The sequence below is a fragment of the Rhinopithecus roxellana genome, chromosome 4, assembly GCF_007565055.1.
Source record: "Rhinopithecus roxellana isolate Shanxi Qingling chromosome 4, ASM756505v1, whole genome shotgun sequence".
Lineage (NCBI taxonomy): Eukaryota > Metazoa > Chordata > Mammalia > Primates > Cercopithecidae > Rhinopithecus > Rhinopithecus roxellana.
Genome location: NC_044552.1, coordinates 164,711,518 through 164,724,241, shown reverse-complemented (window position 1 = coordinate 164,724,241; position 12,724 = coordinate 164,711,518). Strand labels below are relative to the sequence as shown.

Below are 12,724 nucleotides of genomic sequence, written 5' to 3'. Positions count from 1 at the left end.
CCTCTACCCCTATATTTTGCTTGGCTCTAAATTTGCCTCAGCTCCAGGTGAGGTCAAATCCTTTTCCCATGATCTGGACCTTCAGGTTTCCCACAGAGGATGTGTGTTTGGGGGCGGACACTCCCCATATCACACTTTGGGCACTCAGTTTTTTGGCTGTCTCACAAAGCCTGCAGCAGCAAGTCTCTTCCTTCAAAGGGTCTGTGGATTCTCTCAGCTGTCGTGGTATGTTCCTGTGGTAGTTCTTGGAGCAAAAGTTCATGATGTGAGTCTCCACATGCTGCTCTGTCCATTGAATGGGAGCTGCAAGTTAGTCCTCGCCTTCTATCCAACATTTTGGGAATTGATCTGAGTCTTTACATTTAAAGTGTATTTCTTGTAAACAACATGCAGGATTTTGCATTTTTACACAATCTAACAATTTCTGCATTTTAATTAAGGCGTTTGGTTCATTTACATTTAATATAATTATTGATATGTTTGGATTTAAGTCTATTATCTTGATGTGTGACTTCCATTTTTCTCTTAGCTCTTTGTTCCTCTGTTTCTATTTCTTTGCCGTTTTTGTGGGTGAATAAAATAATTTTTAGTATTCCATTTTTATCTCCTCTAATGACATTTTAGGTATGTCTATTTATATTTTTTAGGCTACATTAGAAATTAAAATATGCGTTTTTTACATGATACATCTTCAGCTTATCAAGTCAACATCCAAATATATCCTTCACTTCATAAATGATTTAAAAACTTTATGACTATATACGCCTAATTTTTACCACCCTACTCTTAGTGTTCTTGGTGTTATATGTTTTACTTCTACTCATACTTTAAAATCCATGTTCTTTTGTAAATAGCCAATAATTTAAAAATATTTAACTAATAGCTTTTAAGGGAGAAGTTACACATCTAACATTAAAATATAGGACATAAAGTCATTAGAACCCAGCGTTGAGAGGGAGAATTTAGAGATCATTTTATTTCATTGATGAGGGCACTGAGGCCCAGAGATGTTAATGCATTTTCCTAATATCACATTGTTAATCAGAGGAATGGTCAGGAAGTGATTAAAACAAAATGTCATACTCTAAAGGAAAGATTTCTGTTATTAGGTTCTTGGGTCCCCAGAGGGTTCATAGAAGGCTTTAGGATGTGTCAGTGCTCTGAAATTGAGGATTCATGTCTTTCATCAAAATTCCAAAAAAGTCTCATAAAGTTCAACAATTGTTTTATGAAGACAATGCTGACAATATTTTTAGAATAAAAATTACTTTTTTTGGTAAGTAGAAAAACTCTAAGTCATGGAGTGAAATAGGAGTGTACATATGTGTATATTTATCTTTCTATCTATCTATAGATATAGATTTATACACATACATCAGTATGTATTCATATGTGTATATCCATATATATCCACATACATTTATATGCATATGCATATATGTATATAAATATATGTATATATGGAAGTGTGTATGGATGTACATATATATGCATATATATGGATGTGTATATATGTGTATGCACATGGATGTATGTAGATATATATTTATGTATATATCCACATACACACACACACACACACACACACACAATGCATATAAGCACATAAACACAACAAATCTGATTGATCAATTACTTCATATCAAGTATGGTACATAGTTCAGCTGGTTTCCTACCTGTGAATCAGAGAAAACTGATTATTCTTTTCCTTAGCAGCTTAAGGTACTGACAATCTGATTGCCAAAACAAGCTGTCTAAAGTGAGATATAGACAATGTTCAAAGCAACAGTGTCCTGAAGGATCATAGTCCATTCTCTGCATTCTCTGTGTCTGTATATGCTGGTTTCTTTGAGTTTAGCTCCTCAAGCATCCACAGATGCAATGTAAAGTAGAGGAAGGAAATTCCTTCTTAAAAAATGTATTTCCTCATCTCAAAGTTAGTAATGTTTTCTTGTATGTATGCATAGTGGAGTATAGCAGCTCCCAGCGAAATAACACAAAGGGCAGGCACTTTTGCCCTCCAAGTAAGACTTGTCTTTTAATCCTATCAGGAAAAAAAGAAGTTTTACATATAGAGATTGGGATTCCAGAGTCATCTTATAAGGAGAAAGTATTTTCTAATATATAATCAAAATTCCTTCCCTTTAGTTTGGATCAGCTTTGTCCAATACAAATATAATGCGAGTCACATATGTAATTATAAATATTCTACTTGACTCATTTACAAAAAAGTAAAAACAAGTAAACGTAACTTTAATAGTACATTTTAATATTTTGATAACATATCAAAATGTCACTTCAATATGCAATCTGAATAAAACTTATAAAGTTACTTTATATTCTTTTTTCACATTAATTCTTGGATGTCCTGTTTGTATTTTATGTTTATAGCATATCTTAATTTGCAAACTGAGTTTGCATAGAAAATCTTTGATCTGTATTTAGATTTCATAAAATTTACAGGCAAAATAGTTGATTTACATACTCCTTCTAAAATACTCAAAAATATTTTAATATATTATACATGATCCATAATATATGAATCAAAAATTAGTTTTAAAATTTAGCACCAATTAATTAAAATTAAATAACATTAAGTTTTGGTTCCTTGGTCATACCACATTTCAAGGGCTCAGTAGTCACATGTAGCTAGTTGCTGCTGTACTGAGCAGTACATCTCTAGTCTGTAGTAGAGATGAGATAAACTGATTGCTGTCACTCATCATATTCTGAACTTAAGAACTGTAATTGAATTGCCCTTCAAACTACTCTTCCCTCTCCTATGTACATCCATTCCCTTTAGTTGATACAAATACAACCTATTTGAGGCACTGTGAAATTCTCAAAACAAAACTTTTATTTATGTTTTTCTAAAGAGAGAAACGTGAATGCTTTAAAATGATTTACAGAAATCACTGAAAAAAAAATCAACCAATCACTCCAAAATGCTGAGGATAACTGAGATAGTTCTGTTTTTGAGTACTAAACAAGTGTTATAATTTTAGAAACAAGCAGATTTTTCAAGTAAAAATAATTGCAAAATTTCCTTCTATTGAGGGAAAAAACCTCCAAACACAATTTAAGTAACAGGGTTTTTACTTGAATTTCCTAGTCTGAAAAGGAGCATTTTGATCAAACTATTGAAACTGATAAGCACTTTGAAATAACAGACAGTTGTGAATAGTATAAAGTGAAGAACCCAGCATGCTAGAATAATAAATGGCAGGCAAATCAGATGACTAACCAAGAGTAGGAGGAAGGCATGGTTCAATGGGGAGAAGCAATTCAACAGATCATGCCTTCTGGATTGATTTTCTCTGTTCATCTTGTTATGCCTGGCTGTTCATTTTGGGGTTGTGGGGTCATGGAATTGATTTTTTAAAATCCATCTTTTTATTTCTTGAGAAAACCATGATGAAATGAGATCAGCTTCACCCAGATGCAGACTTATTAGTGTTATACCCACATTTAATAGATGGTTCAATGAGAGGTTAAATTATTTGCCTGAAGTCAAACATTTAATAATTGGCTGAGCTGGAGTTCCATGCAGTTCTGTCTGTTTCTGAAGAATCCCCTACACTGCAAATTCATTAATTCACAGTGGGGCCTAGTCTCATTCAGAAATGAGAATAGTCATGTAGGCATACAGGCCATGACTTCTTCTCATCATGTGAACTGGGTTAGATGTGAGGTGGTTGCTCCAAGAACAAGGAATCTGAGTGAGCGTTGTTGGATACCCTAGAAGGCTGCCCACACAGGGCAGTATCAGAGCAGTGATGAATTCTGCTCATAACAGAGTTATTCTGTATGCCTAGGAACTGGAGTCCTCATGGCTACCACATTTAAGAGCTGTCATTCCTGTCAAATCTGGATAAATGCTTGGAAATTCTTGCACTTCGGGTGTGTCTTTTTTTCAAATCCCTCAATGCAATAAGCATTCCTTTTTAAAGTAACATGTACCTGAATCCTAACTTGCTGTCTCCATCATGATTTATTACATCGACTGGTCTCAAAGCCCTTCTGCTTCACATCCATAGGCTAACTTCACATCTCTAGGCTAATTGATTGCATTGGTTGGTCCCAAAGCCCTTCTGCTTCACATCTACAGATGGCAAATTTATACTTCAGGCATTGGTTTTTGTGGGTCTCATTTCTGGATGATTACCTTATTTCCAGGTCCTCTAAGAACCTTGCCTCGTGTCTTTCTCATGCTAATGCAAGTGTTGTAGGAGCACATAGAATAAACCAAAGATGCAATTTCTGAACTAATGAAGTAATGGGAATCCAGGTTGTGCCTTTGTTGTAGAGTATTACCAAAATCACAAGTATTTTTTAAAAAGCTGCAACCTATCTAAACACTCTTGACATTGTAATATCACATTAATAAGAAAAGCCCCCAGAGAGGAGCACAGTGCTCATGCCTGTGATCCCAGCACTTTGGGAAGCTGAGGCAGATGGATCACTTGAGGTCAGGAGTTCGAGACCAGCCTGGCCAACATGTGAAACCCTGTCTCAACTAAAAATACAAAAAAATTAGCCAGGCATAGTGATGTGTGCATGTAATCCCAGCTACTTGGGAGGGTGAGGCAGGAGAATATCTTGAAGCTGGAAGGCAGAGGTTGCAGCGGGCTCTGATCATGCCACTGCATTCCAGCCTGGGCAACAGAGTGAGACTCCATCTCAAAGAAACAAGAAAAGCCCCCAGAAAATTTAGGTCTATTACTTTTAAAAAATGTAAAATAAAAACCCAACTTAATAGGAAACAAAAAAAGACAATAATTGTTAGAAAGTATTTTCTTTATTTTAATGTACACGAATATGCACGGATACTCACAAACACATATTCTCATGAGTATTTGCATGGACTAGCCCTTCCACCACTCCAGAAACACACACTAATTGGCGTTATGTTTTAGCAGCACTGGGGATACCACCATCACAGAGTTTGCAGCCTGGAGTACTTCTGAAATTTCCCAGAATGCACTGATGTACTATAGTGGTCGGCTGTTCTGGATCAATGGCTTTAGGATTATCACAACTCAGGAAATAGGTCAGAGAACCAGTGTCTCTGTTTTGGAACCAGCCAAATTTAATCAGTTCACAATTATTCAGACATCCCTTAAGCCTCTGCCAGGTACAGTATTTCATTCCTGCTTACCCTACTCCATTATACCTTTGGTTAAATAAATACTTAGGCTGAAATTTTTTTTTCTTAAGAATTAAGTTTTAAGAGGAACAAGGCTTCAGTGATTTCAGTTCATTTGCTTGCAGTGAGTTTAATCTTAACCCAAATTTACAGCCTGAAAAAGTCAGAAAAAGATGATTTTTTTCACAATATGTTAAAGAAAAGAAAAATTTTGTTTCAGTTCTAATTATTAGTAATTGCTATTGATGTTCTATGATTTCTATATTGATCAATAATCCCCAGTTTTTTCTCCTATTTCTTTTTTTTCTTTCATCCTGTAGGGAACTTTTCCTTTACCCCTAAGGTTATTCCAGATTCTGTTCAAGAGTCTTCATTTAGGATTGAAGGAAATGCTTCAAGTTTTCAAATCCTGTGGAATGGTCCCCCTGCAGTAGACTGGGGTGTAGTTTTCTACAGCGTAGAATTTAGTGCTCATTCTAAGGTATGGTGTTGGTTCTAGTAACTTTCATTTCCCAAACAGACCATACCATCTGTGTCAGCCCTACCTACACTGATCTGTACCATCTTGACTTAGCCAAGCCCATCTTCTTTGTCATTCCCATAGCATTTGTTTATTAAGGGTATTCCCCAGAAGACTGGTTTGCAGCCAGTCTCTGACTGGTGCTGACTGCTGTGCTGGACACACTTTAACTGATCTGTGTGGCACAACATGGAACTTGCCAAAATTAGCACTTCCAAAATTGCAAATTTTGATTCTACATGTGAACCAAAGTTTGGAGATTTTAGGTAGTAAGGAATGAATGATTTTGTAATTCTCTCCCTGAGAAAATCATGTTTTCTGTTTATATTTTAGTTCTTGGCTAGTGAACGACACTCTTTACCTGTATTTACTGTGGAAGGACTGGAACCTCATGCCTTATTTAATCTTTCTGTCACTCCTTATACCTACTGGGGAAAGGGCCCCAAAACAGCTCTGTCCCTTCGAGCACCTGAAACAGGTACAGGGGTTAAAATCTCTCTTTTTTTAAAAAAGCAGAATCTCACTTTTCGTGATCTGGAATGGGTAGTTGATATTTAAAAATAACTTTCAGTTTTATAGATGTTTTTGGATTCAATATCCTTTCAATGACTTTGTGGAGATTAGAATAGCTTGATTAACATAAATATGCATAATTTATTCCAAAAGAATAGTTCAAAGATTTCTTAACAGCCGTTTCATTTGATTGTAGTGATGTAGAAGATGCAGATGCATATTTCAGGTAATTTGCCAAATCTTTTATAAGGAAAATGGGCATTTAAGGGCGAGACAGTTTTCTTGGAAGGCAGACTATCCTCATAGACGAGAACTCGGGATCTTCTGTAGGTGAATAACTGATACCTAAATTTAATGTTTTGAGGAAAAGATATTTTAAAAAGGATACTAGCCGTATCATTACATGTGTATATCACCTTAAAGTGTACAAAGCACATTTTTATGTATCACTCCTTTATTAAATATTTACTACATACCTATCATTTGTCAGAAACATCACATCATTTGATCCTCACATAGCTCTGAGATGGGTAGGAAAGTCTTATTATCTTGATTATGCAAGAAAGAAAATGAAAGCCTAGTGGCTGCCCAAATAAAATAGTTACTAAGTAGTTTAATCAAATCTCCAATCAGTCACTTTTACAAATGTTGGTAAATGATAGGAATTTATGTAAAGCTAATACAGGATTTGGCAGGTGGTAAGAGCTTAATAAATATAGATATCCATTCCCCATTGCCTTTTTTACTGTTAAGATTATTTCAACAATATTCATCTATGAATCACACAACAGGAACATAGTGAGACCTGGGCAGGTTCCAGAGCAGTTAGCATTGGATCCAGGAATGTTCTGCTTGAGATTTCCTTGGGATATCAGCTTGGTTGAACTGTCCTGTGGAAATGGACTTGACTGAATCCATCAGGGGAGCCAGTGGGAGCAAGAGTCAACAGCACTCTGCTGGATATTGGAGGCAATAAGAAAGGATGATAAGATTTGGCCTTTGCCTTCAGGAACTTTACAATATAACCAGGAAATTATCCAAATTGACCAATATTTATTAACCACTTACTGTGTGCTCATTCTATACTAGACTTGGGAGGATTTAACAAGGAATAAGAAGAGCTGCTTTCTCTGATGGAGCTCATAAAACAGGGGAGAGATAAACACATGCACAGCAAATGATAGTAGATACTAGAGAGTTATTCCTGAGCAGCAGTGGCATAGAGTGAGTAGACAAGCCTATGAAACCTTCACGTATATCAAGCTGCCTCAGGCATTCTTAAGAGGGAAGATGCCTTTGGGAAATGGAAACTTTAGTGCACCCTGAAAGATGGAGCAAGAAGAGGTATCCCATGTAAGAAGAGAAGCCTAATGTAAGAAGGCCTGGAGATTGAATAATAGTGTGAGTGTTTTTTTTTTTTTTTCACTTTTTTTTTTTTTTTTTTTTATACTTTAAGTTCTAGGGTACATGTGCATAACGTGCAGGTTTGTTACATATGTATACTTATGCCATGTTGGTGTGCTGCACCCATCAACTCGTCAGCACCCATCAATTCATCATTTATATCATGTATTACTCCCCAGTGAGTGTTAAACATTAGATAGCAATGTGATTGGAATGAAGGAGGGAATGAAGACCTTGCGGAGGAGTCCTAAGAGAGGAGAGGGCCATCCAGAGAGAATGACTTAGAAATCAGGCAGAGACATTTCTCTTGATTAAAGGACTGAGAGATACTGAACCGCTTGGTTTGGCTCTAGAATAAATAAGTACTCCCAAACCTTGCTCTTGGGGTACCATCAGCCTCCCCTAAAACTTTCTGCTTCCTACGGACTTCAGGGTGACAGGGCCTAGGTCTCTGATTTATGCTGTGTTTTACACCCTGAACTGGCCGAAGGCTGGTGGGACTTACTGCCAGACATCCCTATGATGACATTTTCGGCTTCACTGAAATCACTCTGTCAGGATGAAAGTGAATGTTGCATTTTATAGGGAGAACCAGACACCTTCCATCTACACAAGGCACAGACAAGAAAGGTGTGCTTAAATGGTAGTAGGAAGGACTTGAGTTCAACGTAAGGAAGTCTTGCCTGTCAGTCAGATGTGCTGAAATTATCAGGATGAGTTCCTGAAGAAATCTATGGAATATTCTCTCCTGAAGATCTTTAAGAATGCAATAAATATACTGCAAATGCCTGGAATGAGAAATATTGTTAAGTTGTTTACAATCTCATTGTAAGTGGTAAAAGTCCGTCTTCTATTCTTTTCTGCTCTATCCGTGCCTCTACTTTTCAGTTCCATCAGCACCAGAGAACCCCAGAATATTTATATTACCAAGTGGAAAATGCTGTAACAAGAATGAAGTTGTGGTGGAATTTAGGTGGAACAAACCTGAGCATGAAAATGGGGTGTTAACAAAATTTGAAATTTTCTACAAAATATCCAATCAAAGTATTACAAACAAAACATTTGAAGACTGGATTGCTGTCAATGTCACTCCCTCAGTGATGTCTTTTCAACTTGAAGGCATGAGTCCCAGATGCTTTGTTGCCTTCCAGGTATGAGAGAGAAAACAGAAGATATGAGAGTGCAAACAGATTTAAAGGACTATGTTAAGAATTCTGTCACCCTGTCAATAGTTTAGGTATACTGTGATCAAAGAGGTCAAGTGGGCAGCAAAAGTAGAGAGGCAAGAGGGGATTGCTTGGGTAAAGGACATTTTCAGAACTTTCTCATATTCAGGGAACTTTGCAAATTCATAGTAAGTCATTCTTTTTCTTTTTGCTTTTCTTTTGAAGCTGTATCACGATTTTAATTTTTCTATGTTACATATTACAGATTTGTTTTATATTTTTATTGATATATATTATAGTTGTACGTACATTTGGGGTACATGTGTTACTTTGATAAACAATTATTTTTCAATAAAATCACTATAGGCCTTGCACCACAGTAGGTACTTTGTATTCATTATCTCATTTGATCATCATACTATAAAGAAAAAGTTAAGTCCTTGAGAGTATCAGTCAATTACCAAAGCTGTGTGGCTGAAAAGCACTGTGCTGTAATGCTTTCCACCATTTCTTTTTGGGGAAAATAACATCTTGGGGAGTGTTTTGGAGATTTGAGTTGCCTAAGGATTTGTTTTACTTTTCATAAAATTCTAATTTAATAATTATTTTGATAATTTGTTAAGTCCACATATACTAATCAAATAAGTTATACATGAAAGTTAAAGATAATACACATTCCTGTTTGGTAAAAATTAGTGTTTTGGTAAAATAAATATTCTGGCTAAGTGTGTCTATATATAGAATATACATTGTATATATAGAATATATAGTATATATATGAATATATAGTATATATATGTGTATAGATATATAGTTTCAAAGTTTGGTCACCTTGGAACTATACAAAGTGATATGCATGGATATATATGAGTTTCATTTAACACAGTTTTGTACAAAAGTAAACACTACTATATATATATGTACCATTATAAATCATACACAGGTAGTAATATATAAAATATAGTAGAATGTGTTTAATACTAAAAGTATAATAAAAATAATACAGTGTTTTATTGATAAAGCACTTGGGGCTTTATATTTTGAGTCCACCATTATAGATGTCAATTTTCTTTGCAGGCTATTGTACATATGCAAGGTTTGGAAATTGAAATAATTTATTACATAATAGAAAATATCTAAAACAATAAAAATAAACTTTATTGTTAGAATGTGGCATGGCCCAGTGGGAAAAAATGTATGCAGACCTCAGAAGACTTGGTTCTGATGCCAGTTTCTACATATGTCATTGTGCATGAGTTACTTCCCCTTATTAGTATCCTGGTCCAGTTTCTACTCTTAGTAGTTGTGAAGATCGAAAGAGACAATGTATGTGAAACTGGTTTGAAATGCACAATCATTTTCAAATATAAGGTTTAATTATTTTTAAAAGTTACTTTTTAAAAAGTATGGAAATTTAGTATTTTGAAGCTTCTAGTTGTTGAATTCAAGAAAAATGAAAGTTTATCATAATTTGCACGGTTTTATTTCTGTTAAATGTTCTATGTAACTTAATTTTGAAAATAATGACCTTATTTTGTTTAAAAGCATTCAACTGACAAATATATATATTCAAGCTGTACGACATGACTTGATAAATGTATACATGGTGTCATTATCACGATTGAATTAGACATTCATCAGCATCCATGCTGTACATTACATTCCCAGACATTTTTAAAAATTCATTTTTTAGCAAGAGAGATTTGTTCCAATTCTTGCAGTTTTCTAGCTAAAAAATCTATCAACATAAATATAGAACAATATTTTTTCTCTTGGTGATTTACATTGCTGTATATTAATGTAAATAACTATTTGAAATTATTAATATTGTGTATCAGGAGTGTGAAATGAAACATTTAGTAATCTCCCAGTCTCAGAACTTAATTGTTGCCACTGAGAACGCTATTGAATGCAGTTTTTGTTTCCTTTTCTTTAGGTTCGGGCCTTCACATCTAAAGGGCCAGGATCATTTGCTGACGTTGTAAAGTCTACAACATCAGGTATTTGTTTTCTAAAATCTGTGCAAATAATAATTTAGAGGCTTGTGTGTGTGTATGTGTGTGTGTGTTTTTTTTTTCCCATTGGTATCTTTAGGGATATGAACACTGTCTCTGAGCTAAAGTTTAGGTCAAAGACATGTTTTTGACCCCAAATCATCCCCAAAATATGTTTAAATAAACCTAGTGGTAGAGAGCCTACAAGGTTATCACTGAGACAGATGTATTAGAGGAACCAAAGGGAGCCCATGGACTTCAAAACTGCCTGATATTAAATCAAGGGACTGCGCTAAAGTTAGTTTTCTCATGCATATTATCTACATGTTTTTTGCTTTCAGAAATCAACCCATTTCCTCACCTCATAACTCTTCTTGGTAACAAGATAGTTTTTTTAGATATGGATCAAAATCAAGTTGTGTGGACGTTTTCAGCAGAAAGAGTTATCAGTGCCATTTGCTACACAGCTGATAATGAGCTGGGATATTACTGCTGAAGGGGACTCACTCTTTCTTCTGAACTTGCACAATCGTTCTAGCTCTGAGGTATTTCACTATGTAATTCTTTTGAAATAAAGGAAGTGAAGTATTTGCATATGACACTACTCAGTAGTTAAAATGACTGGAAAATGGTTTAGTCATTAAGATTAGAATGAAAAAGACAGATATTGTGTAATCATTTAGCCACACATGAATACAGACTATGTTTTGGGCAAATGTCATTCAGCACTCAGTTAGCAAATAGCTATTGGGTTTAGGATGCTGTGTTAGAGCCTGGGATATTATAGGTGAAAGTTTATAGGCTTTGCTCTTACTAAACCCAGTCTAGTATTTGTCTAACACTAGGAAGGCAGTATTGCCTAGTGATTAAGAAGGTGAGTTTTGAAATTTGACCACCTAGAATACAATTTGGGCTCTACTGCTTACTAGATTTGTAACCACTGGCAAGTTATTTAACCTCTATGGTTAAGTAATATCTCATCATAGGGTTCCCATGAAGATCAAATGAGATAATCCATGTAATGCACTTAGCACAATGCCTTGGCATGTGGTAGGCATTCACCAAATGTTAACTGATAGTGAAGACAGACTAAGATAACTGTTGTGCTGAGAGCAGGATGTGGTGGAATCACAGAGAATGAACAAGTAGTCTAGGTTGGCTTGGTGGTGGTAGAATGGAAAAACATCCTGGAAACAAAGATGAGCCAGGTGAAGGCCAATGGGGTACAAAGACAGGAAAACAAAGAGACATAGAGTGTTTGGATGAGAGTGGAGTGAAAGGAAGCTGGGAAATCTGGAGAGGTGGGAGCCTGAGCATAATGGGTCTCCTTACTGTGCTAAGGAGGCAGGTGTCATTCTAGAAGCCAACAGCAAGCCAGTAAAGATATTTAGTGGGTCATTAACATGGTCAAGTTGTGTTTTAGAAAGGCCTGTCTGTTAGCAGTGTGAATAGTGACTTAGAGAGGGTTAAGTCTGAGACAATTAGGAGGCTGTCACAGAAATCCAGGTAGAAAATGTTATGGGCCTGAGTGAGGGGATGAGCATGAGGTGAGAAAGGAGATGACAAACTGGACATTTAAAATGGGACTAGTTCAAGCTGGGCACAGTGACTCACGCCTCTAATCCCAACACTGTGGGAGGCCAAGGCAGATGGATCACTGGATGCCAGGAATTCGATACCAGCCTGGCCAACATGGTGAAACCCTGTCTCTACTAAAAATATAAAAATTAGCTGGACATGGTGGTGCATGCCTGTAGTCTCAGCTACTCATGAGGCTGAGGCAGGAGAATAATTTGCACCCAGGAGGTGAAGGTTGCAGTGAACCAAGATCATGCTACTGCACTCCAGCCTGGGTGAGAGAGCCAGACTCCATCTCCAGGGGGGGAAAAAGGGACTAATTTACTATGGGTAGTAATGAGAAGAAGAAGTCAAGGAGGACCGTATTTGTCAGGATTAGCTCCTTGGGTGGGTGTTGAAAATC

At 36.0% G+C, this 12,724-nt stretch overlaps 1 protein-coding gene across 1 annotated transcript in view; it reads left to right on the top strand.

The window, feature by feature from the left end:
• The window catches only part of ROS1 (ROS proto-oncogene 1, receptor tyrosine kinase), a 138,438-nt gene that overhangs the window by 54,986 nt on the left and 70,728 nt on the right, over window positions 1-12,724 (top strand). The window contains 7 exon segments of the mRNA XM_030928976.1: window positions 4,920-5,134; window positions 5,467-5,627; window positions 6,000-6,144; window positions 8,472-8,734; window positions 10,686-10,749; window positions 11,085-11,233; window positions 11,235-11,288. Of these exon segments, the coding sequence (XP_030784836.1) occupies window positions 4,920-5,134; window positions 5,467-5,627; window positions 6,000-6,144; window positions 8,472-8,734; window positions 10,686-10,749; window positions 11,085-11,233; window positions 11,235-11,288 (1,051 nt within the window).